This window comes from Ailuropoda melanoleuca, chromosome 5 (assembly GCF_002007445.2).
Source record: "Ailuropoda melanoleuca isolate Jingjing chromosome 5, ASM200744v2, whole genome shotgun sequence".
In the NCBI taxonomy this organism is placed as follows: domain Eukaryota; kingdom Metazoa; phylum Chordata; class Mammalia; order Carnivora; family Ursidae; genus Ailuropoda; species Ailuropoda melanoleuca.
This window is the reverse complement of record NC_048222.1, coordinates 6247880-6275329: the sequence shown is the minus strand read 5'-3', so window position 1 is coordinate 6275329 and position 27450 is coordinate 6247880. Positions and strand designations below refer to the sequence as shown.

The window sequence follows — 27450 nt, the reverse complement described above, 5'->3', positions numbered from 1 at the left end:
TATTTGTATATAATAAATTTGTTGTCAGAGAGAAGAGCATTTTTTCCTCGCTGGCTTCTTTGGGTGCTAATCCAAATTGTGTTATTTACTTGTCATTTATACCCCACTTCCTTCCCAAAATAATTTGAGGTAGCTTGCAGTAAAAGGCATGTATAGGTTTTAGCTGTCAAAATAGAGATATAAAACCAAAACCGCATGAAAATGTCACACAAAACAACCTCTGAATATTCCGTTTCCACCCGCCAACTCAAGCTGGTAGCTCAACCTTTTCGAGACTCAGCAGACTTTTGGACACCTCCTAAATTGAGTACTGATTTGCTCCGTATTTTATCTTTCCTAGCATAATTTCCTTTCTGAAAAAAATTTCACCCCTTGTTTTATAGTGAGTCTTCTACCAAAGGAAATGTTAGTATCCGTCATTTTTCTTCTGATTGAAGTATAAGCCAAGAACTGTTATACAACTGAGTGGGTAATGGAAAGGAAAGAGAAAATTCTAAGCTAACGAAAACTTGGGTGAGCCAGTGACCTGTTCAGAACAGATTTCAGGGCTTACACTTGTAGCGTTGGGGGCCTATTTCCAGTCAGTCAGAGGCTCATCCCTGCTCTCAGGGGGAAAGGAGTATTCTGGGACTTTAGTGTTAGGATGGTCAGAAGCCCACTTTCGAGGTAGACAGAGGAGGTGGGGATTATGGCTGGCAGCAGGGAGGTGATGTTTAGCGGGTGATGTGGAAACAAAGCCAGCTGGAATTGTGGCTCCAAAGACCATTCCGAAATTTGAAAACTGGTCTATGGGACAATAGTGAGTATGTACAAATGACTCTAATATAAATCCTAGTTAACACTAGTTCCAACTGCTTAGCCAAGTGGCTGCCGACGGTCGTGCGGAGCCCAGGCCAGAGGGTCCGCTTGGATCCCTGGCACTGGGGAGGTGCGACAGATACGCTCAGGCAGGCACTGGAGTTTAAAGGGAGGAAATACAGAAACACCCCCTAGGAAACCTGAAGAGCAGGCAAGGGTTCATTCACAAGTGAAGACAGAAGCCTCTCGGTTACCTGGTAATTAGATTAGCAACAGCAGAGTAGAACCACAAGCAGGATGGGGGCGATATTAAGGACAACAGACCACTTTTGCACCAGAATTTATCATTTTTGAAAAAAATGCACACTGGCAAGCTGGCAAAAATGTTTGTGCAAAGATGATCATTTTATGAAAAATTGAAATGCAGAAAAAGTGTTCAAATTTCAGAAGTTTTTGGATTTCAGCACTCCATATAAGGGATTGCAGATCTGGTTATACAAGTCTTTAAGTTTGGCAAGGATCAGTTGTGAAGTGGAAAAAGTCAGTTTTAGGGCAATGTATAGAATGATCCCCTTTCTTTGAAAGTAATAACTGTATGTGAAAATACATACACAGGGGCCTCTGGGTGGCACAGCAGTTAAGCGTCTGCCTTCGGCTCAGGGCGTGATCCCGGCGTTCTGGGATCGAGCCCCACATCAGGCTCTTCCACTATGAGCCTGCTTCTTCCTCTCCCACTCCCCCTGCTTGTGTTCCCTCTCTCACTGGCTCACTGGCTGTCTCTATCTCTGTCGAATAAATAAATAAAATCTTAAAAAAAAAAAAAGAAAGAAAGAAAATACATACACAGAAGATCTAGAATCACACGCAAAATTTCCTGTGGTGGTTATGGTGAGTGGACAGATCTCCGTGTATGAAAAAACAGGCTGCTTCTTACAGTCCACCAGAAGAGAGCCCCACCCTCCCTTCACTGTCACAGACACTGAGGGGGCAGGAGGTAGAGACGGTCCTCAAGTAGTGGGTTCAGCTTGAGAAAAACATATCATCAGCACTGAAAAGAGGCTTCTCTTTTGAGTCTTATGTCATCGTTATAGATTTGCCTAAGTCAGGTAAATTCGTTTATTCCTTAAGTAAATATGCATCGAGCCCTGTGTGTGAGACACCATGCAAGGCACCCGGGCTACAAAGCAGGGACAGAACAAAGGTAGCCTCAAGCAGACAGACCCAAACTGTGACTAGGAAGCCAGATGAAGGTTTATTGTTCAACGGGACGCATGTCCGTGCCCAGTCGGAGTAATAGCAGTTGGTATTACAGTGAAATCGCAGGTGTCCTAAACGTTCCTGGCTGGTCTGTGACAACGACCCCCAAAACCATCCGGTGGCTTAGTTTTCTAATTGCAGTCACGTACCCCAGAATGGCACTGTAGCCTCCCACTTTGCACAAGGAAGAATCTCTAAGTAATATCTTAATGCAGGTGGATAGGTAGACAAAAGATTAGATAGATAGATAGGTAGATACTTATGCACGTGTATATTTTTGCCACCTGTCAACTCACACGTTTGTGTTTTCTTCCACAGAAAAAGCAAAGAACGAAAGATCTTTCTCGGGTATTCCATTCTTACAATCCATATGATCACAAGGTAAGAGAAGCATGTTATTTGTGTATTGGGTAGAAGTCTTTCTGAACGTAGAGCAGACCTCACCAGCAGATAGTGATTTTGAAGTAGTTTTCCAATTACATTTGTCTTTCCATTTTAATTTGTCAACTCTCTATCTCTTCTAAAGAAATAAAAAAAAATCTTTATTTCTGAACTAAAATAATTATATTTTATTCCCATTAAAATCCAGTTACACATTGTCACTGAAATCTCAAAGACGAGGTAAAGACAGATTGGGGGGTGTTATTTACTTGGTTGGTTTTTTTCTTTCCAAACACTGAAGCGATGGACTTGATTTTTGAATTGGTAAAGACAGTTGAGATAGTAATTGCCAACTCTTTGGTTTTTCCATTGCTCCTGAGAGAGAGTTATTTTCCCTAAATAAAATCCCTAACAAAGAACAGTACATAGCGTAATATCTGGAATACCCACTGCCAAACGTTTTGCCCCACGGAAGACCGAATAGCTCCATGACTCCTATATATTTGTCCCCCAGCTTTATAGACCCGTGGCCAGTGTTGCTTCATTTATACCCCACACTCTTCAGTTCCTGTATTTGAAGAATTTCCAGACATCTTTTTACTTACAAGCATCTCACCATATATTTGTAAAAGATAAGAGTTCTTTTAAAAAAAAAAAACAACAACTTCTGTTTTTAAAGAAAATGCTTAACACCACATCATCATAGGGAAATATATTACAAGATTCCCGAGACTTGTGCACAACTTCTGTATCATGTAAGGTTCCAGTAAATCTGTTAATTCGAGGTGATTTCAGAAGCGAACAAAAAATTTGCACACTTGAAATGCTAATATAAACTTAAATCTTGATCTGTGAATTTACAAGGAGACATGTGGTGGGGATTTTTTAACTAGCCAAAATAAGTAGTGTGAAAACTATTTTCCTCAGTTGAGAATTATGGAGATGTCTGGATTCAGGAGGAGAAAACGGTGCCAGTTGTTCATAGAAGTTGAAAGATTTTCAGTGACTTCTAGTGTTTCTGTAGTGACCAATTGACTTTAAGCACCAACAATTTTTGAGAGAGGTGTTTATGCTTCGTGTGACCGTGGCAATACACAGTGCTAAAAATGATATCATTTCACGTTGCATTTTTCAAGTTAAACCAGTCCCTTTGCAGAATATGGCAATTTGTTTGAAAGAGATGGGGAGAGCCGGTAATGCATGACTTTAGGGAGAGAAGGTGCAGGCAGATAAGTAATACACCAGCAAAGGGAAGGAGATTGGCTGGATTCCTGATAGGAGAGTTGCAGTTTTTTAGATGAAGCCATTTAATTAACATAAATGCAGCAGAGGCTAAAGTTAACATTCAGGAACGACAAAAGGCTGTGACAAATCAAAGCTTTTGCCTGACTTGTCTAAATTTTGCCCACTTCTAACGTTTTTTAATTCACAGTTAAGGGAAATTCCATTATTCTTTTATTAGAACTCTTAATGGAACTTAGCCATTTGCAGCTTCTACCAGCTTCCTCTTCATATCCTTTGTGGCATTGTATCAAAGTCACCTCGGATTATTTTGGCTTCCCTTGTGAAGACTTCATTCCTCTACAAATTAGTCATTGGGCAATGAGGAATTGAATATAAGTGCTAGATGGAGTTCCTTTTGATCTTTACTTTAAGATCGGTAATAAATTATTGTAAAGAGCTAGCCTGCTTGATGAGTGATTTTTGAAGTTCCAAAGGTTTGGCCTGTCGGCATTCTGCTTCATTCTGCATGTGTAGGGACGGAAAAGGGGAAAGTTTCCAGGCTGCTCCTGCCCCTTTCTCCAGCTCCATCCAGACACATCTCACCGGGTCACCTTCAGCCTTTTCTCCCGTTGATCAGTGTCCACAAAGACTAGCATCCCAGGGGCGGTGGGACAGACACTGCTTTCTCAGTCTTAGAATATTCCTTTTTTTCCCCATAAATAAAATACAAGGGGGTTGTGATTCAAGCTACTTTGTCATTTTAAGTATCCAATTATATTCAAACAAATTAGCTTTCTAAGCAGATAGGTTTTAGCATAGAACGTTGTGTAAGATGTGGTTAGAGTTGACTTAAACATCTCATGCTCAGTGAGACTTCTGTAGTGATCTTTAGGTTAAATATATACATACATTATAAATGAAAGCTTATATAAAATAAAATATAGGCTGTCTGTGACTTGCTTTAAAAAAAAGAATGCAAGGCAGGGAGTGGGTAGGATACAGTGAAATCAGATTGGCCCTGTGTCGACGATTATTGAAAATGAATGATGAGTTTATGGGGCTTCATCATGCTATTCTGCATATTTTCTTTTCTCTCTCTTTTTTTTTTTTTTAACTTGATGGAAATTTTCCTGGGAGTGGATGTTGTGGTATTCTCTTCCTCTCTAGCTAGGTTCCTTTTATTGTTAATTTTTCCCTTGATGTAAATTTACACCAAAGAAGGAATACTCAGCATTTCAGTGAGTTCATTATGCTGAGTAAACTCAGAGACGCAGATGCTGTTCTAAAGTTGGCATAATTTCCTGGGGCTTCATCCCAAATTATAGTGGGTCACTTAAATGATAGCCTGGCCTGCTAGAAACTGTTAAAACAGTGGTAATTACAAAGGATAGTTAGTACAACCGTTCTTTTCTCAGTGAGTCAGTTATGTTTGCTCCTCTTTCCTCCCAACTCCCCCAACCCAACCGGGATTGCTCTAGCCTGACCCCAGGGACAGGAGAGTCACCGGGTTAAACAAACGTGTTGTTTGAGTGAGGCCAGGTGCGTTTCTTAATCATACTCTGAAGCTGTTGTTTACGTTGCAAATGGTCAGTTGGGTTTCTCTTAAATGCTGTTGCAGAAAGCAAATAAAGCTTAGAGCAAAATATGCACTCAGAATGAGTCTTAAGGAAGATACCTGATTTATTTTTTATACTCTAAGACAAATTCTGCTGGAGATAGGAAGAATTTCATTTTGGAGCATTATCTCTAGTTCCATGACCATTTTTTTTTAAAAACTGTTTTCAGTTCTTGTAATACAGACTTACAGAGAATGGCTTGAGCAAAGCCAATTGCCGTTTTTCTGTCCTAATAAAAGGGAGCATTGGTAAAGAGAATCCAGAGCAGCAGGTAATTTGATTTTATTTTGTGCGCTATATGCTGTCCTCTGTTATTTTAATAAACACATAATAAATATAGCTTGTAATTTCTGAAAACACATCAGACTAACTACCAGGAAAGGTTACAGGTCCAGAGGCCTTCCATGTCACTGGAATTGAATTTTTTTCTTTGGATAAGTTATGGGTGAGTAGAGTAGGCTATAATTAGAACACTTTTTATTAAAACTCTGCTTATTAGCACGTGCTTTCTGTCTTTGGCCTGAAAGAAGTATTGCCATACATATAAAAGATGTTTCTCTCTATTTCTTTCCTTCCCCCCTTTTTTTCTTTCTTGTTAGATTTTTATCAGAGTTATGTGTTCAGGGGGGAAATCTCAGTTTATTAGCTAAACACAGATGTTTATAATCTGCTAACGTAAAAAGCTATTATAAAATATGAAAATGCTTGGAAGGAAAAAGTACAGAGTTCTGTTTCAGTCTATAGTGGTTTTTAACATCTGCATAGTTCAGTTTCTGAACATAGTTAGTCTGCATAACTTTATATATATTCCACCATTAAAAGTGAGTCTTTAATGGGTTATCACTATTACAGTTTCTTTTTTTGTCAAGGGGGCATCTCATGTTCTTTTAGTGACTATTATTATTTCAATAATTTTCTACATTCTTGGACATAAATGAATGGACACACTTGAGAAGAAACGTGATTATAAAACTATGTTGGTGGAGTAAGCTTTTCTTTCTTTTTTTTTTTTTTTTGGTGACTAGTGTTATTTTAAAAATTTTTCTAAGGACACAGACATCCATCAATCCATCAGCTAAACTATAAACTAATTCCTGTGTGCCCCCCAAAACGGCTATGTATGGATATGTGCTTGATGAGTTAGCGTAGGAGCAGAGAGAAAATGAACATTAGTGCTTAACACAGCCAGAGGCCTTTTGTGCAGGAGGTCTCTGCTGTCCGTAACCCAGCTGGAAGTCCGCCAGCCCACTAGCCAGGATCCAGCCTGTCCACATCCTTCTTGAACTCTCTCCCGACCTCATTACTTCTTCAAGTCCCCCATCCACGAGCAGTCCACTTTTAAAAAGAATATTTCTAACAGACATACATGTCTGGTTTCCCAAAAAGCAATCAAGCCTAGCAGCAGTTACAAAGAGGGTGGTTATGGTTTTGAGAAGCCAGAGCTCCATTAAAAAGTGGTGGCGTACTAAAATGAAGGCAAGGACGAGGCCATAAAGACCGCTGAGTCATCAACAAAGGGACTCCGAAAGTGCAGCTGCCCAGGACCCCTTAATTTGGACCCAAATACCCAAAGATCCCTGCACATTTTAATAGTCCCAGAGTAAAATAATTGGGCCTAAATTACATCAAGAAGCAGATGTTTTAAAATAGGAGAGATGTGTATAGTCTATATTTAGAAATATTGCTATTTTAAGGATAGATATTATTTATCTTGAAAACTCTTAGGAATAGCTGGTTTTTTAAGGTTGGATGAATGAATATTACTATAGAATGTGGTTTAATAACAGAGGACTAGTAAGAGTGGTTGAACATGTGTTGGTAGTTGGGTAAAGGACCAAAAAAAATGTGTGTGAGCGGAAAAGATGAGGAGAGAATCCATGTTCCCCCAAATTACTTACTTATATAATTAGATACTGTAAAAATATTAAAGCATACGATATTTTTATCTTAAAGAGTACACTAGGTATAACTTGAGTAGGAGAACTGGAAGTAATGTATCAGTACAGTACATTTTTAAGTGCAATATCAAATATACAAAAAAGTGCTGATATGTATTTGCATAACGCACACTTCCAAAGACTACCTTAAGCACCGCCATGAATGCAGACACATCTGGGAGCTCATGCCTGCCAGTGCTCAGTGAAATATGATCTAATAAAAAATGGGGACAGAAGCGTAAAGCAAAAATTTATTTTACAAGTCTTAGGGAGAAAAGTCTTGGGTTATACCACCATCCTTCCTTCCCTAAGAGACGATTTGTCTCTGTGGCATCAAGTTTCATAAATACATATGTCCTACCTGGAGCGAAAGGGGCAGTTTCACCTTAGAAATCCCATATTGATCTACATTTCTCCATTAATCAGATTTGTCTAGTGATTTAAGATAACAAATTCAGCTCTTTCTGTTCGAAGAATAATGGCCATTTGACTCCATCCCGAGGCAGCCACGGTATTGTCAAACCTTCATTATCCCCGTGCTTGGAGCAACACATGTCGCCAACAGAGCGCTTTGAGGGGTTCTTCTCGAGAGGGAGATGGGAATTTGGATCCCTGCCTGCTGGCCCCGTTGAGCTTCGAGCTATCTGCTGTCTGGAAATAGCACGTTCCGTTTTTAATGGATACGGCACTCTACGATAGCCAGATTTGCACGGCACATGCGGATAAAGAAACAAGTTATTGATTTGGCGTGTTTGTGCCGCACTTAAAACCATTCCCCATAGCAGATTGTCCAAAGCCGTGTGTGCACTTTACTCTAGTCCCCATCTTTGGCAAAGACTAAAAAATGTTTCAAAAGTAATTTTAGGGCTGTTGCTAAATATCAGGAACGATTGGATAAATGTCCGATTGATGGCGTTGCCTTATTGTTGTAGCACATGTCATCCTAAAACCACGTCAGGGTATGGCCTCGAAGCAGGGGAAGGGAGTACGTCAGTAAATAGTAAACCCATGTTCATGGACCCCGTGAACTCTACTCTAGAGCCAAATGACGAAACTCAGTCTCGAAATAAAGGACATAACTGAAGGGCTCCCTTGGTATAAAATCTGTACTCCCATTTGTTAAATTGTCTTTCCTCTCAAGGTGACCATATAATTGTTACCAAAGATGCAGATATGGTTCAGCTGTGTTTTACTTCAACAGTAGATGTGTTTAGCTACCCTTTTGCTTCCTGATCTGTGCCAACCTGACCCACAGGCAATTTCTTCATTTTTAACCCTCCTCAGCTTATGATTCAAGTGGAGTAACTCATGTTTCCCTCAGCCTACCTTTGCCACTGTATCTGTATATTTTTCTCTTTTCCTTCTAAAATGACGTTGATCTAAAACCTAGACATTTTTTAACACGTTAGTTTATGTTGTGAGTGTAACTGGAAGGAGGGGGGTATAGATGTATGCGTAAAGGGCCCCGTGGATACCAGCATTGTGCTTTGCCATCACCCTGAGGACTGAAAGAGAGTGGAATGTGAGTGGACCTTATTATTATTATTATTCAACTATTCGATGCACATCATGTAACTGGCACTATTCTCGAAGCTTTCCATACATGCATAACTCATTTACTTTGCAGACCGACCCTGTAAGATGAGAACTCTGATTACGCCCTATTTTGCAGATGAGGAAACACACGGAGAGATTCCGTGACTGCTCAGGTCACACAGCCTAGTAAGTTACAGAACAGTCTAGCTCCAGAGTCCAGGCTCATCACCCCTGGGCCACAAGTGGCTAAAAAGCCACAGTGTAAGATGCTCTAATAAAAGGTGGATGGACAGCTTAAGCTCAGGGTCGAAGTGGGCCTTCCTACCCTGCCTCTCTCTCCCCCACTTCTGAGTCGAAATTTAAATAGGTAAACTCTATAATAGGTAATAGAAAGAGGTGTGAGAAGGAATAAAAGGGACAGAAGACAGAAGTACGGGAAGAGCGTTGAGGATTCTATTGAATGACCTCTTTGTAAAGCAGACAGTGAAGCAGCCAAGCTGACCCTAAAAACCACCAGCCTCGCCTCCGCTCTCCCCAGCCCAGCTGATTGATTCACCATCAGCCTGGGGCAGTTATCTTGAATAAAGCTGGATGTCAGGGCGAATATCATCAGAGACTAGCAGATCAGGCTGGTCCAGCTCTCTTCCTCAGAGAGCCCTGTCCAACTTGCTTCCCCCCTGCCCCCCACTCCTCCCTGTGGGGGTGGGGCTGGGGTGGGTTAGGATGGCAGCCCAGGGCTTCCCGCCAAAGGATTGGAATTCCTTAGGACCAACGCAGGAGGTGTCCAAGCCAGAGAAATAGGGTAAGTCAGAGTCTAAATCACTGAGAAAGGTTGAGGAGAAAATCATCTGAAGCCACGACACTCAACATAGGAAAAAGGCATCAGAGCAGCTTAGAAACAGGTAGGATGTTGTCCTGTGCCATTTATCCAGATGCCAGCTGGCGTTTGTGACTTCCTTTTATGAGTAAGTGGGATCGGGATGCAGAAAATGGAAAGTTTCCCAGATTCTGAGTTAAGAATGTCCTATTTATTACTCTCTCCCTTCCACCTTTCCACCCAAGCACTCTCAGAAATCTTAGTAATAGGGGAAGAAGCAAAGTTCGTAATGAAATCCTATGCCAACATGCATTATTAAAGTATTTATAAAAAATAAAAGAAAGTCTACATAGATATGGCAGTTACTGTGTTTTCAAATTATTTATCAAACCTGAAGGAATCTCCGTTTTTACTGCCATTGGTTGTTTACCATCTCTACGAAATTCACTAGCATTGGGAAGAAGTGAGCCAAGGGTAGGGAGAGGGACTGCTTGTACCAAGAGCTTGAGCGTACCCTACAGCCACCCCAAGCTTGCCCCCCACTGTTCCACCAGTCAACCCCATTTGTCCTCAGTCATCAGTCTCTGCACCCTGCCCCAACCCTGTCTGTCTCATCGCCACTGTGCACGACCATTTACCAGTCTTTCCCAACCCTTGTGGGACAATCCATTTGGCTAGCACACGATCCATTTGATATGTTAGGGTTTGCCAGAGTTAACAAATAAAAATACAGGACACCCAGCTAAGTTTGAATTTCAGATAAACAGTACTTTTTTCATATAAATTATGTCCCATGCAATAAGTGGGACATAGTTATACTAAAAATTTATTCATTCATCTAAAATTCATATGCAACTAGGTGTTTCTTTTTCTCTGGCACCCCAGGCTGCACGGGTATGACATATTTCATTTTGGCAAATTGAGAGAGAGAGAGGTGAAAAGAGAAGAAAATCCAAAATGGAATGAAATTTTTAAAAATGAACCTCCCCCGCATTTAGTGCAAAGGACGTGAGAATGTTCCTGTTCCTATTCCCATCCTTATTTGTATAACATGCCTGGCCTCCTCTCAAAGGCTGACGGCTAGGTCAAATATTTTAATTAAGAAGATAGAACCAGGGCGCCTGGGTGGCTCAGTTGGTGAAGCCTCTGCCTTCCGCTCAGGTCATGATCTTGGGGTCCTAGGATCAAGCCCACATCAGGCTCCCTGCTCAGTGGGGAGTCTGCTTCTCCCTCTGCCTCTGCTCTTCCTCCCTGCTCGTTTTCTCTTTGTCCTTCTCTCACCCCCAAATAAATAAATAAAATCTTTAAAAAAAAAGAAGAAGAAGAAGAGAGAACCTACCAGAGGGGAAGTGGGTGAGGGGATGGGGAAAATAGGTGATGGGGACGAAGGGGGGCACTGTGATGAGCACCGGCGATGTTGGCAAGTGTTGAGTCACTATGTTGAACACCTGAAGCTCGTGTTACACTGTTAATTGTATGTTAACATTTAACATAATTTAAATAAACAATTAACATTAACATTTAACAATTAACAATTAATTAATTTAACATTAATTAATTTAACAATTAACATTTAACAATAATTTAAATAAACACTTAAATAAAAAAAAAGAAGATGAGGGGACACCTGGGTGGCTCAGTCGTTAAGCATCTGCTTTTGGCTCAGGTCGTGATCCCGGGGACCTGGAATCTAGTCCCACATCAGGCGCCCTGCTCAGAGGGGAGCCTGCTTCTCCCTCTCCCGCTCCCCACTGCTTGTGTTCCCTCTCTTGCTGTTTCTCTGTGAAATAAATAAATAAAATCTTAAAAAAAAAAAAAAAGGAAGATAAAACAACTTACTCATTTGACCTTAGTTCTCTGAAATCTTATAACAACATTTTACCCTGGGAAATCTGTCTGGAAAATTGCTTGGAAGACACAAACAGAAGTTAAATTAAAACAAACCCATACCTTATTTTCAAGGAATAAGAATTTTCATTTCCCCCCTGAAAAGCACACTTTGTTTCTTGGCAATGTATTTTATCATAAAATATAATTAATGACTTCTTCATAGCCGAAGTTATTTCTGTTGAGCTGTACCGAGAAACATTAGTGCTAGTGATGCTTTCAGCGAGTAATGTAGGCAGTCACTGGAGAAATGAGGCAGCTAGTTCTGCTTTTTTCTTTTTTTCTCTCTCTCTCTCTAGTTCTACTGCTCAGGTTTTAAGACTGTCGAGAGTCCTGTGATTGGTGGGGTGTGGGTTGATGCAGGTTGTGGGATGGGCTCCCCAGGCCTGGCCTGTGTCTTCCTCAGCACATTATTAACAGTGGCTGAAAGGCCCCAGTCTGTGCGCCCCTCTCCTATGATTACCATCCTGAGATACAGAGTCTAACTTGCACAATTTCCAGAATTCTGTTGACCAAAAATAGTGAAATGCAAGTATTTCCACGGGCCAATAACTCAATTCTCTCAAGGGTGTTTTGCGCAAGATAAAGAAGACGGGATTAGAGTTGGCATGTGTGGAGGGGTTTTAGTGTATACGTTAACACTCTGCTCTCGAAATTGGAAAACTGGAATTTTAGCATCTGGGGGAAAAAAGTTAACTAGCCTCTTCTAATGACTGTTAATATTTCCCATTATTCAACACTACCTTTGGGTGCCTTTCAGAATTCCAGAGATATTTTAAATGCACGCGTGTCAAATAAAAATAAAAGAGTTTTAAAAACTCAAGCTCTTTAATTTAGCTCCATTAATATATGGAGCACACATGGGTAAGAAAGGAGCCCATCCCATTTTTAATTACCGTGAAGTATAGTAATCTAACTACTGTGCATAAAACATCTCGAATTCAATTTAGGATTTTTTTTCTTCTGAAGGGGGATGATTTTAAAACTGTTTGTTTGTCTTTACTCCTTACTTTGTATTTCTTATCCATGCTTTCTTTTTCTGATTTAATTGAAAATTTTGAGTTGTTGTGGGTTAAGTTTTCATTTGACTTTGCCCCCCCCCCCCCGCCCCGGCCGGCGTTCTTACGCTCTCTTGTTTTCAGGTGGTTTTTTTTTTTTTGGTGTTTGGGTTTTTTTTGAAGATTTTATTTATTTGACAGAGAGAGAGACAGCAAGAGAGGGAACACAAGCAGGGGGGGTGGGGAGAGGAAGAAGCAGGCTCCCAGCGGAGCAGGGAGCCCGATGCGGGGCTCGATCCCAGGACCCTGGGATCACGCCCTGAGCTGAAGGCAAATGCTTAACGACTGAACCACCCAGGCGCCCCATCTTGTTTTCAGGTGCTTTTAGGTGCAGGCTGATTATCTTTCCCTGTCCATTCTTCGCATTCATATTTCCTTACCATTCCACTTTTGCATTTCTCCATACAGTTTCTTAGATATTCTTGCCTTTTGCCCTCTATAATGTTTTCCCTTAGGATCTTCAGCATGATGGATCCTGGTACTTTCCTTCCACTGCATGTAGTCATCAACATCTCAACACTGGGGTCCACCCTCCCGTTATACTGTCTTAAACCATAGAGCGGGGAACGCCTTCAGAGTTCATGTAATCCCACCACACCCCCATCCCATCTCTACTGTGTAGGTAAGGAAAAGTTTCCTTTGTCCTGTCGAATTCATCCTTCAGAACCCAATTTAATTTCCTCTTCTTGACGCCCACAGAAAATTGTTCTCATGCTACCACTCTGACGTGCATATGCCTTTGTTACTTGACTTGTCATGCTCTTAGAATTCAGTTCCATTCAATAACTGCAAGTTTTTCCTTGGGGGACAGGCACAATATCGGGGATAAGATGCTCATAATCCAATGGGGCAGTAGAGGGAGATGGCAACGAATATTGCATCTAATTACGCTGCTCTGTTCTATATTTATTACTAAGTAAGATTTGTGTAAGTCCTGCATTTTAGAGTTTGCCTTTTAAAAATACGATATATTCTTTTTACAACTGATCTAGTCTTGGGCTCTCTTTATGCATCCACTACAGAAAGAATCAAGAAATAAGACCTTTTATTTGAAAGTACCATATATTTTTTAGTTGAATCTGAGCTCTTATGGGAAGCCTTTTCTTCTTCCTAGCTATACAGATGTAGACCTTAGAAAAGTCTTCAGTATCACGTAAAGTATATATCCTCTTCATTCTGCTTTTTGAATTTTAGTATTTTCTCACTTCAGACTGACTGATGCGATAGACTCTGCTTTATTTAACTTGGTTACAGGTATTAGACTATTTCCATGCAGCATAGGTCTGTTTCGACACTTCCAGAATTTAAAATGTAATATTGATTTAGTCACTTTAAGAAGGAAGGTGTGAAATACAGGCTTTGAGTATGTGTTTTAGTAACTATTTGTACGTGCATGTGTGTGTATTAGATATATGAAAGCACGTGGTAGAGATGCATACTACGACTAAAGTATAATTGGCTGATACTGAGATTCGCTGGCATGACCTAATTCTCCACAAATAGCCCATGTTTTCTGGCTGATACTATTTTTCCCACCTTCGTACTAGCCTTAAAATTCTTTGAATGGTTTCAAGTGCACTTGGAAATTAAATGTGAATACCTTTACCTTGCATTTCGTCGTTAGTGTTCGAGTCAGAGGCTTGTTGAAAACTCAGCTTATGTGCTTAGTCAGTGTAGCATGGCTCTGCTCTGGGCCCGCTGTGGAAGGAAGTGAAGCCCTCTTGCTCTCGTGCAAGCATCTTCACGTGGGGGAAGATCACTCCCACATGTTCTAGAAGTCCACTTTTATCACAGACCCATCTGCTGACGTGTTTATCTGAGCTCACAGTCGCTCACCTCTCACTTACTTGAAGAAGATAAGGTCAAAACCCGAAAATCCGCTCAAAGAAAAATTGAGGCGAACCTAATCTCTCCTACCGGAATACTGTCACACAATCTGCGGTGTGGTTTAGAACCACAGATGAAGGTTGCTGCCGAGGGATCACTGAATGTGTGCCCCCACGAGGTCAGCGGCTGCCAACACTTCAGGTCTGTCGCTGATCCCTCTCTCGGCCTCATTGGTGACTCGGCAGCCCCACCAATTTTCACTTTCCTTATAACACGCTGAAGTAGTCATTTTTAAATAAAGACTAACGGTTTTAACTCATGAATGAAAAAATGTTTTTCAAATTAAGTATTCCTAATAACAGATCTTGAGTATGTAACAGACATGCAGTTAAAGCTTCCCTCGGGGATGGTGGAAACACTGACCTGGGTATGTAATTTCATAATAGTCAGATAATAGTCAACAGTAATACGGTAATGATGCATCTTAGAGTTTTGATCTGTGTCGGGCTTTTCCTTCACCTTCTTGGCCTCTCCCTCCAGACTTCTCTTCATTGCTCTTTCCTCCAGCCCATGCATGCCAGGGTTCTGTTCTTTGAGCACGCAGGGCTGCCCCCCATGCATCCCAGGCGTATGTGCCCCAGACTCCAGGCCATTTCCCTTTGGGTGGTGCCTCGACCGTGTGGACTGTGTGCAGGGCTGACCGGATGCTGCCTACGTGCCCTGTGTTTACTACCTTGATACACATGGACACATCTTCGCGGCTACTTAGCCATAAACCACGATGGCATCCTGGACTTTTCCCTCTCCCTCACCCACTACTTTTGGTTGGTCCCATTTTTCCACAGCGACGATGTGATTCATCTAGGTGAGACCTCATCCTCTTTGCTGTTGCCTCTGGGCGGGCCTTCGGCAGTTTGCTGCTGGATTTCTTCATCTATGTCAGACTGACTTCCCCGTTTCCACTCTCACTGTTCTCCCAAACCCTAGTCCGTTCTCTCACTGCCCTCCTGGGAATATTTATAAAATGCTGAGCACATTGTGTTAAGCCCATGTGTAAAATACTTGCTAAGCCGTCGGTCACTTACAGAAGAAAAGCCCCAGCACGATGCATAAGGCCCTTAGTGGCCAGTAGCTGCTTCCCTTTTCCCTTGTACTCCAGCCCTGCCAAATGATATGCCTTCCCAAATACTCCGTACTCAGTCTCTGTTTTCCGTGTCTGTGTACGGGCTGCTTTCTTGCCCTAGAACCTGCTGTTACTGCCTTCACCTGTTTCCTCTTTCCCCTTCAGAACGCAAAGCCAGCCATGTCCTCTAGGAAGCCACCCTGGTCGTCTTCTGCTCCCTACCTGCCCCAGGGCGAGCGTCCCTTCAAGGTGCTCCCCCAGCTTCCTTGTCTGTCTGCTCCCCTGGATGACTGTGGACTTTTGGAGGACAGGCATTGTGTCAATAGGTCTGAGGCGCTGAAGGGCTAGTGCAGTGGCTGACACATAGTAGATGTTCAATAAAAGGCAACGTAAGAATGAAGGTGATATTTTTCCAAGGTCTGATCATCGCTCGCACAGGTCCTCTTGAGTACGCGTCTCTGAAGCATCTTCAGTATTCCGTGCACACATGGTACAGTAGAAAGCATGTGTGAACAAGCAGTGGTTCCACTGGATTTCCCTATTTTATATTGAAAAGACATCTTTTCTATTCCCGGTTATGTTCCATTTGTATAACATGAAGGAGAGTGATTTGAAAGCCGGATGTGCTTTCTGCTGCTATATGAGGAATGTGTACAGGCTCCTCGTAATGGAGCGATGCCCTTTCTATACCACAGGTTCACAAACTTAATGGCACGTTAGGATCACCTGGGGTGCTTTAAAATAAACTAATGCTTGGGTCCCACATGTCTGCACAACTTGTGTGTGTGTGTGTGTGTGTGTGTGTGCGCGCGCGTGCGCGTATGTGACGTTACTTCCAAATGCTCTAAATGAGATTATGCTGATTGGCGTCATTATAAAGTCATGCATTGCCATCTCAGCTGAGCCCTCCATCAAAATCCTTTTTTGCATCTGCACTCAGCTCCTTTTCCCAGTTCTCCTGACACTTACCCGAAACACTGATTACTCTCCTATCAGACTCCTACCTGTACTGTGTGTGCGTGCATGCCCCCTGTGAATTGGTCTTCTGTTTATATAGCTCAAATGGCAGACCTGAGTCTACCATTTTGTATTTCTAGTTTTACCCATGTTGTACTTAATTGGATAATGTGACGTAGCACTAAGGATCCTAATTGACTTATTGGATATTTTATTTAGGACTATGTTGTGAATAACCCAACTCATGCTGGCTTCAACAAAGAGACAATTTATATTTATAATTTATTGGCTTCCTTAATTAAAATATCAAGGTAGATTTTGCATTAAAGAAGGCTTGATTCTCAGAACCCAAAGGGAGTCACCGCCAGCAATCTTTGCTATATCACTTGGCCATCTGATCTATCAGCTATTCTCAGCCTCGCCTCTTCAGAGTTAGCAAAGTGGCTGCTGCAGCCCCATGCATCACACCTCATGCTACATACAGAGGAGAGAGCAGGCCACTGTCCTAGGAGATCCAACCAAAGTTCCATCAAATCTGACTGATTCGGGTTGTGTGCGTGTCTCTGAATTTGGAGTTAATGTGTTGATTGACTTAAGCCAGTCAAGATTCTCACCCCCACAGCCGGAGGTGCAGTTAACCCACTTAAGCCACGTTGGCTACACCGTCAGGTTGGGGGGGGGGCGGCGAATTGCCCAAGGAGTGAAGAATGAATACAGAAAAGGCAACAACGAAACTTCCCAATAATATAAATTATCATAACATCTATCATAAGGGTTTCATCAACATTTGAACAATATACTTTTAATCTGAAATGTCATACATACATGTATAGAGAAATTGCTAGATCATATTGGACCATTTTGAATTTCTAGCAAAGTGAATGCAAAAACAATAGTTATAATGTTTTTTAAGCAACATATTTTTACAAGCAATGTAAGAAATCACTCCTTGTGATTGAATTTGTGAATTTATTTTTTTTACAAATAGTAAAACTTATTCCACTAAATATTAGAAGTATAGTAACAGAGTCTGAAGAACTGACTTCAATTTGGTTGTTTTGTCACTTGACTTTGGAGAAGTTATTTTCTCTAATCACTAGTTTTGTTATCTTCTAGATGTGGATATAAGTAATACCTGCCTTCTCTGACAGTCATTGTATCAAATGCGATAATATATGTTAAAGCATATAATAAAAGGCACAGTTAGTTGTTATCTATTATTTCACTACCTCACCAGGTTGACTTTACTTGGCCAAAGGAAATATCATTATAATTAAAATGTAATTCTGTATCATTAACACATTGCCTTTATTACTGGCAGCCTGTTTTGGTTTTTTTTTTTTTTTGTCTGAAGCCTCAAAGTAGCTTATATAAAAAGTATATAATACTATATATCGTAGGGCAAAATAGGAAGAGCTGTGTTGTTCACCCACAAAATCTGAGTCATTGCTACAGTGGAGAATAAAAGCTGGGGCTTCTGGGGAGCAAAAGCGAATAGATATACAGCGAAGTGTGCAGCTTTCGTTTTGTAATAACGGAAAGTATATCATTCAAGAGGAGTGACAACCTTTTCTTAAGGCAAATTTCTAAATAGAATGTGTCCCATCCATCTTGCTGTTAAGGGGCATTGAACAGCATAATGGACCATTGTACCATAAAATTTACAAAACCCAGTAAGCTTTGAAACTGTTTTGGACAGTTTTCAATAGAGAAGCACTCCAGCCTGGATTTCAATCTGCCATTTATTAGCTGTGTAACATAGGCAATTCGCTTCCCTTCTCTGAGCTAATCTCAAAAATGGACATTTTAAAAAGCAATACCTACCCCATGGGGTTATTAGAAGGAAGGAAAAAAGAGAATGTATGTGGGAGAGATGGGAACAGTGCGCTGAATGTAGTAAGTGCTTAATAAATGTTTTACAGACTCCATCAGTAAGCATTTATTGTTATAATTAGATACCAAAGACTCTTAGCAGTGAGGTGACTTTATTGTGATTACAGCATACATGTGATTGGATACTAGGACATATCCCCAGGGTCCCTCAACTGGATAAGGATCTAACTGGCTGCAGATCTAAAGGAGAAGAGTGAAAATCTTATCCGGGTTCTCTCTGTGAGCTGATTAACTTTAAAGTCATTTTAGAATAGCACCGAGGCAGTTTAAGATACCGTTAACAGGGAAAAGCCTGTGGGGAGAAGGGTCAGAAAGCTAGCTAACATGTGTGAACCCAAAGGGAACCTTATAATGCACACTTTCCCTGACAATACCTGTATCTTACAGTCTGCTGAGGGCTGTGTCGATCCGTCAGTGTCCATAGCCTCATTGGCAAGGGCTGGCATTCCTTTATGTCCACAGCAGTGTCCTGCAGGATGCTGTCTCTCAACTGTCCCTCTCGCTTACCTCTCTCCCGCCAACACCCCTGACCCCCTGGAATAAGGAAGGACGGGGAGAAAACGTAGAACAGTTGTATTGATCGCTCTAGATATAACCCAAAATAAGATGACTTGGTGTACGCCAATATATTGGTAAGAGATGGATTTTTATGTTTGTTCCTTAAGAAGTCAAAGTAATAGGGCCTATATTTAGACTCATTGAATGTTAGCTTCGGGAGGAATTGTAAGGTCAGCTTAATACAGTGCCTCCTTTTTTTCTTTCTTTCTCATGTAGATATGGAAACCATTGCCCACAGGAGTTAAGTAGCACAGGCAGCTGGCTAATCATAAAACTGTTCCTTAAAATCAGATTTGCACCCTCCTCATCTCTTAGGCCTTTCACTTCACCGCAAGATGTTTTTTGGGTTTTTAATCATTATTGTTTGTTTTTGTTTGCGGCTATTGTTGATTTTCAATATTTGCATCCTGCAAAATAAAAGCTCCTTTTATTTCCAATTATTCTGCAATTCAGAACTCCAGTGCATTCCATCTGTTGGCAAACTGGACTTAACATTTGAAGCCCCTGAGGTTGATTTAAACTTGATCTGCTCAACGAAATGTGAATTTCTAGCTTACTTGGCTTGAATCAGAGGCCAGGCGTACAGATCACAGACGTTAAAGTGGTTCAGTATAAGACAACTACTCTTGGGTTATATAGACCTATTGTGGGTTTGTATAAAAGAAAGCAACTGTAGCTTTTCCCGTTTCACTTTTCTACTGGCAGAAAGCCACAGAATGGGCCAGGCTAATGGTAATTCCTTTACTCCCTGGCAGACCTCCCAGAGCCAGCCAGCACCCAAGGAATATAGTGGCGAGGGTTGGAAAACGGGGGTGTTGAGAGGAAGGTATGGCAGAAATCACCAATGCCAGGACGAGAAAGACCTGCCAGTCAGAACTGTATTTGACTTTTTTTGTCACAGTGCTGTAAGTCTCTTACCCGTGGTTTTCCCTCTGCACTGGCTGCCACGGTGGAACTTAAGAAAGTGTGTGACCGAAGACCACTTAGCAGGGTAGTGGTTGTGAGATGCCAGAGTTCAACAAGCAGCTACACAACAGTCTATTCAGTCTGGTGCCAACATTATGTATCTGTGCTTCTGAGTCGTCTGCTTTTTATATTAGGATTTACTATAATGAAAAATAAAAGGAGTAAATATTCCTTTCTTTCAAAAAGGCTGTGACTGGGCCAAAGGAAATTTGGATGGCTGGTTTTTTTCAAAATCTGGTTGGCTGTGATCATTTTAAATGTATTCTCTGTTTTAAATACAACTATCACTGGGGCACCCACTGGCTCGGTCGGTGGAGGGTAGCACTCTGGATCTCAGAGTTGTGAGTTCAAGCTCCCTGGTGAGTGTGGAGATTAGTTAAAAATAAAGTCGTTTAAAAAGATCAGTCAGTCACTGAATTTTGGAAATACCAATTTTTCATGACAGGTAATTCCTTTAGGGTGTTTACTCAATTACATCTAGTTCTGGAAAGAAACATAGTTTCTGTTATCGGTTTAATTTTGACTCTCTTGTTGAACCTTGAACCATTTAATGGTATGTTCTTCTCTGTTTTGATCACAACTACTTTTCTTTCATACCATGCATCTTCATTACTTGGTGGGGTCCGTATTATTATATGTATTTTAGGAAGTCAACATAAGCAAATCAAGAAGAACTTGATGCTGGGCACCCAATGTTCAGATTTGGGGAGAAGTAAACCAGATACACATTTCATGGGAGGGAATTACTGCAAAAGACAGCTGTCATTTTAGCATTCCCAACACTGGAAACAAACAAACAAAAAACATAAAAACTTGATGGGGGAATGGGATAGGCTGGTGATGGGTAGTAAGGAGGACATATTGCATGGTGCACTGGGTGTTATACGCAACTAATGAATCATCGAACTTTACATCAAAAAAAAAAAGATCCTTCTTGAAAAAAAAAAAACTTTATGGTTACTCTAAAATGCTATTGATCTGTTCAGAGCATTTAGTTATTTACGTTAAATTTTCACTGATTTGAACTAGTGTAGAGAGAGACCCAAAACTCCATTAATCACATCCTGAACTAAGAAGGCGCAGACCCGTCTAGTAAACGTGTACCCATAAATGAACGTAATGTTAGTTATTCATTCAGCTTGCAAATCAGAGTCATGACGTATGCAAGGTCTGAATTAAGGAAAAATACTTCTAAATATTTTAAAGGGGTACAGTTCATTACTTTTAAGTAATTAAACAAATTCAGTTTCCAAGGAGGAGTACATTGTGATTCTTCTTGTGAGTAGATAAAAATGATACATTTTCTAAGACATCAGTAAGACTTTAAAAAGGAAAGTAGTTGTTAACCACAGAAAAAATTCTTAACCTAGCTGGTAATTAAAATTGTACAAATTTAATTCACAACAAAGTATTATTTTCACCTATAAAATTACTGAGGATTTTTAAATTTAGACTACGGAGTACGGGATGAGAATATAAATTTAAGAAAGAGCCTTAAAGTTCATATCACTTAGCAACTCAGCTTCTCTTCTAAGAAAATAATCTTAAAGACCAAAATGCCGCCTTTCACGATAATGTCCACTGTCTTATTAAATAACAGGAGGGAGAGAGCAAAAACGTAAGCATCCAGCATTCAGGAGACTCTATGAGTCAGTCATAGTGTATGTGTGCCATGGAGTAATACCCAACCAATAAATACTATTTATACAGAATTTATAACAGTGTGGAAAATGCTCAGATTTTTAGGGAAAAGATGGTAACAAAATTTCACCTAAGTTAGGATGTCAGTCCTATTTTAAAACATAATGATAGAAAAAAAATACCCAAATTTTTAAAATCTCAAACTCAACCAATCCACTTAAGGTCTTATTTATATTAATATGCGTAGTCACTCCTGTTTTCATTATTGCTACAAAGGTAAAAGCAAGCTGTTCTCTTTCCAAATTATCTCACATGTCAAGTTATTCAGGCCGTGATATAATTTTTATGGTAAAGCAGAAATATCTTTAGATTTGCTAAATAATTCCACTTCTATTAGCCTTTTATATTTGTGGGTTTTAATGTATTATTTATCTCATTTTGCTACATAACTCTTCTGGAAGAAGTTTGTGTTCCTTGGCGTTTTCTCCTTGCGTGCATATCTGTCTCCCTCCCCAGACTCCACAGAATCAGAATTCCAAGTGGTATTTCAGTGACTGGTAGGAGTTGGAACCCATGTATTTGTTTTAATTTTTTTTCCCCTTTTCAGATCCCACCGCGCATGGGGATTATTTAACATTTTCTAAGCACACATGATCCATTTACAAAGACAAAGCACTTTGTGTTCCTATAGTTATTTTTATGTAAAGCTATTAAAGGAACAGGAAACATCTTTCGAGCACCTTTCTCCCTACAACTTGCCCCCAAACAGTCATTAGTCTTATACATAACAGAGATGAAACTCGTTTCCCACAGATTTCACGGAGAAAGGCTGCAAAGTAGCACTAAAACATTTGGGGGTTATTTGTAATAAAGCGCGTGCAAGAGAAACAAGGTGCCAACTCACGTGTCAGGCAGACAGTGGCAGCTGCTTTGTTACGACGTGGCACTGTCCCATCCTAAATCATATGGGAAATGGGTCCTGTTTGACAGAGACTGTCATCAGTTCAAACATTATTAAAATAATTTAAAAGCTTCTATTTTTTTTTTTTTTTCAATTTTAAGGACAGGCTGTTTGGTTCGCTTGGGCTTCCTCAGCTCTGCTGCTCAGGGCTCCAGCCATGAATGTTCCTGTGCCAGATTTTTTATCTAGCCAAGCCTGAGCTACGACTTTTTTATCCCAGTGGGACAGTGCAGCTATGTTCTTGGCGTTTTCTGCCTATTACCAGTTAGGGTCTGTGAACAGAATCTCCATTTGTGAGAACCTCATTGTGGATAGCATGCAGTGGTCTTTTCATTTTGATTGATGGTTCTGGTTCTGCACCATCTGGCTTCTGATAGGCTGCATTAATCATATCCTGAACTAAGAAAGTGTAGACGCGTCTGTTTAATATGTACCCACACATAATGTAACATTAGTTATTCATTCAGCTTGCAAAACAGAGTCATAATGTATGCAAGGTCTTTATATAGTAAAACATAAATATTAATATGCGACCCATTAATGCTGTTTTTCACTTGTACTAACCTCCCACTAGTACATTCGTTGATGAAGATTGAGGAATTAAGAGAAGGAAGACCATGTGCGCATCTATGTGAACATAGATAATTTTGCTGATGTCTTCTATGAATTTAGAGTGATGTATGTCTGTAATACTTATCTCACCCATATTTACTTTATGTATCAGATTGCCTCCTAAAATACAGGCTAAATGCAAGCTGCAACACAGGTTCCCTTTTTCTCATGTGAACTGCTTTCCTCCTATGTAGGTCATCTGTTTGCTGAGGTCACTGGGGGTCTACATGGCTCTGCTCTTTTGTGCTGCCCCCCGGCTGGGCCCACTTTTGACACATTCTGTCCCCTGCTGTGGAATAATATCCAGAAAAGAGAGAGATAGAGAGACCAGCAGAGACAGGATAGGAATTCACAAGTCAAACAAAGTTTGCTCCAGATTTAGGAACATTATACTTATCAGTAGCTTGAAGTTGGTTTCAGAAATTTGCTAGGACCTTTTCCAGTTAAGAAAGATTTAGTGTGCATTAATCATAATCCTTTCAGTACCTAGTGGAGGGAGGGTAAGGGGATTTAAATTCTCATGGGAAGTTACCTTGTGCAAAATTGCTGGAGCATATTTCTTGAGGTAGCAAATTAAAACCGTAACTTCATAAAACACATCCTATGTTTTATTAATTACGTTTTGTCGTAACAGCACTATATTCCTCTGTGGTTACATCTTCTTGTATGTGTCCCAGATTCAAAGTATGTATTTTAATGAATTATACTATTGAAGAGTGAGTAAAGATCAATGCTCGTGTGTTGCAGAATGCAAAATACAATCCACACTGTAACAGTCATCAATTGTGGAATAATGCACGGGAGGCAAGGCAGATGATCATAGTTTTTGCTGAGAAATAAGTAAACTGCAGCTTCTGTTTGACACGTAATTTCAGTGAGGCTTAATTAGTCACAAGCACGATGAGCAGTGCTGTGGACGCTTTATAAAATGGAACACACAGATACAAACTGACATCTTAACAGTTTAAGATATTAAGACAGCCTATATAAAGCTGGGGAAAAATCACTTTAGGAGTAAAATCAGTAAAATTGAATATTCAGTTCCTGCATTTCTTATTTTAAAGTTATTTTTAGTTTAGATCCCATTATTGCTTAATTCATCCTATTAATTGTTTGGTTTTTTTTTTTTTTTAAATACATTCACTGCTGAGAACGCTGCATTGACAAACTGGAGAACAGAAAATCCATAAAAAACAGGCCAATGACCATGAGAACACTGATGCAGTTCTAGGAATTTGTAAAAAGCCCCGATTTTGCTGTGAGAAGGCAGGGGTTCAAGCCTTGGCTCCGCCACTCGACTGGCTGGATGATGCTGGAAATGGCTTCAGGCTGGCTGGCCTGTCTCCAGATGAACCCTCCTTCTAAGGTATAATAGTCTTAGTGAGCTTTTTGTTTTAAAAAAAAAAAAAAAACAACAAAATACCCTGAAGAACCTCAAACCTGATTTCTTATCTAAAAAACGGAGATCATCCCTGTTCTGTCAGCCTTTAGTGCTCGTGAGGGTCAAATGAGTTGGCTGCATGCGTTATAAACTGTGAAATGCTGTGAAAATGTAGGGACTGTCATTTTGGTTCGCTGAACTTCTCCGAATCTCATCTCTTCTGTTCATGAGAGTTTGTGCTAGGATGCATGCCCCTCCTGTCACAGTAAATTTGAGAGGCAGCGTAACGGTGAATACATGTGTTTCCTGGTGCTTAAGGTCTTCTTCTTGTATGAGTTCCTTCTAGAGTTTACAGCAGAGGCCGAACGCTCTTTTTTTCCCCTGTAAAAGGACCACATGCTAGAGAAATAAAGCCTAATTTAATTTCCTTCTTCGGGCAACATATAAGCTATTGGACTGTGCTTCCTTAAAATTAAGGACATTCATTCTGAAGCTCGGACAGGACTGAAATGGAGGCGGGGGGTACTTTTAAACCAAAACATTTTATTAGTTTGGGGAGGCAGTGCCCAAATGACAGCTTTCAAAGGCCAGTGTATCTCTTCCTTGTCGGAGAACGGGGGCCACGCAGGAGGGGGGTGAGGAACAGATGGACAAGTTAGCAAACTAGACGGCTCTCTCCTTCCACCATGCGTCGTCATTAGACTTCCATGCAAAACACAGTGAATCCCTAGATTGAGAGATACACCTCTTTCAAATACACAGATAGCAAAACACAAGTCGTTTTGAAATGTGTAACATTTTAGTGAATCTACGCTACTGTGTGTTTGCGTTGTCATGAATAGCTGGACATTTATGTTATCATTGAATCTGAAGCATTCGTTAACGTTCCCAGGTTGTGGGGAGGACACTCGGACATATGTATGGTTCTCCAGATCTGGGAGAAATGACTTCCTCTCTAGGCTCTATTTTGTGTTCCCTTTGACTTTAGGTGAAATCAGGTATCCTCTGTATGGTGTACCTAGTATCACAGAGCAGATTTTTATGGCTGGAAACATGTAAGTCATGCCCTGAAGTCAGCATTGTCAATGGGACTCAAGAGTTGTTATATGAAATTTGACAAAACGCTTGCTCATTTGTGTGTTCAGCCACTGTAGGCATGGCACTGGGGACACAAAGAATAAGGTCCCCTGTGATCCCATGTAGCAACACACAGTGTGTTGGGAAGAACAGAGGCAAACAGCTAATTTTACTTCTAACAGTCCTGTACAATGCCACGAATACCGCTGTTATTAATTACTGTAGTGTTACTAATAATGTTAATAGTAATGCATAAGTATCTTCTAAAGGAACCCCATTATAAAAGTTAAACTGAAGGTCATTGGAAACTTTGAAAGCACAAGGAACTCAGTACTATCTTGACACCTGAAGACGGTTGTGGGGACTAAGACTAATTAATTATTTGATTCAGATACATTTATTTGTCATTCCCCTAAGACCTAAAAATGCCTGTCTTTTTTTCCCCTAAGATCCATATCCAGAGGTGTGTCTACCAATTCACCAAGGACATAATGGTCCCAACTTACATTTTTGGGTTTCCTATCTGGCTTAAATTATAGCTCCAAAACTGAGCACATACCTGGCCAAGTAACTGTCCAGGGCTTTTTCCTTAATAACACTGCGCTCTCATATGTTATTTCTTTTGACTCGATTTCAAATCTTAAAGATAATCCTGAAGAACTGCTTCCTCGCGATCTCTCCTATACTATCATAAATTATTTGCCCTCTACTTTTCCCGGAGGCCTCCAAGGGTATTGACAGTCCAGACTGATGGCTGCCGTGGCTATCTCCTCACCACCCCACCCCTCCGTATTAATGTGTCCTGTCCCATATCCACAACCATCGAATACACTGATTGGAATAAAAGCAGGAAAATACTGGAAGGGGCTGGAGGGTGGGACAGTCATGCATTATGCAGAGTTTGTCAGCATTAATGTGAACAAAAGGTCACCAAGACTTATCACATTTATAATGGGGAGGGAACATTTGCTTTTTAGAATTCTTCATCTTATAGTTAACCTAGGACACTGCAATGATTTCGTTTCAAGTTGAAGATAGTGTTCTTGCTATATATATATATATTTTTTAAAAAGGCTATTTATTTTTAGTAATAATTGATCAACCTGTGTACTACCGGTTACGCATTATTTCAGTTTTACCAGCTGCACTTGACCTTCACGGCCAAAGGCGGTTCCACCCTTCTTAACTTACTTTCTTTCCCACAGCCTGTTATAGTTTTCAAATGTTAGTTAAAGCATGAAATGATATATTTATCATATGAAATGATATATTTATCATATATAATATGAGATGTTTTTCTAAGTATATGAGATACTTAGCTTTTGAAAGAGTATTTTTATGAAGTGGGTTTTTTTTTAATAAAGCACATAAAAATGCGAATTGGTTTTCTTTTCTAAAGCAATAATTTCATTAGAATTCTTCGTTAAGAGAACCTGTTCACGGGGTAAAATGACAACACGATTGCTGTTTATAAACGCATCATTTTCAGATGGCAGAGCCACAGTATCACGAAAGGAGAGTCTCTTAAACGGCTAATGTAACTAAATGTTGGACAAGATGGGAAGATGCTTGTCAGAATCCAGGGACTTACAGCTATGGTGTCCATATTTTTCCCAAGAGCGGAAGGTCCTAATATCACAGGTGTTCAGTTTTCATTCCCCATGTATTGTTTATAAACATCTCTAGAACCGTTCTCTAGGAGACACATACATGTGCCTGGTACTCAGCATTTCCTCCTTCCTTCTGTGTCATTTCAGTTTTGTTCTTGGTGTTTTATTCACTTTCCCCTCCCTCCCTTGAACAGTAACATAGAAGTCAGTTCACCCTCACGTGTTTAACCGGAGTCGTATTTTTGTTTCAAATGGTGCTTGTTGCCCTCAACCCCAAAAGATCAGCCTAAGTAAGTTTTTAGCCATCTACATTTTGTCATGCAAAAGAAAACA

General features: G+C 40.4%; 1 protein-coding gene across 4 annotated transcripts in view; it reads left to right on the top strand.

Moving 5' to 3' along the window:
- Positions 1-27450, top strand: part of CDKAL1 (CDK5 regulatory subunit associated protein 1 like 1) — a 623544-nt gene that overhangs the window by 508832 nt on the left and 87262 nt on the right. For all 4 annotated transcript variants that reach the window (XM_034660262.1, XM_034660260.1, XM_034660263.1 and 1 more), the window contains one exon: positions 2374-2436. In XM_034660262.1, the coding sequence (XP_034516153.1) occupies positions 2374-2436 (63 nt within the window). The remainder of the gene's footprint in view (positions 1-2373; positions 2437-27450) is intronic.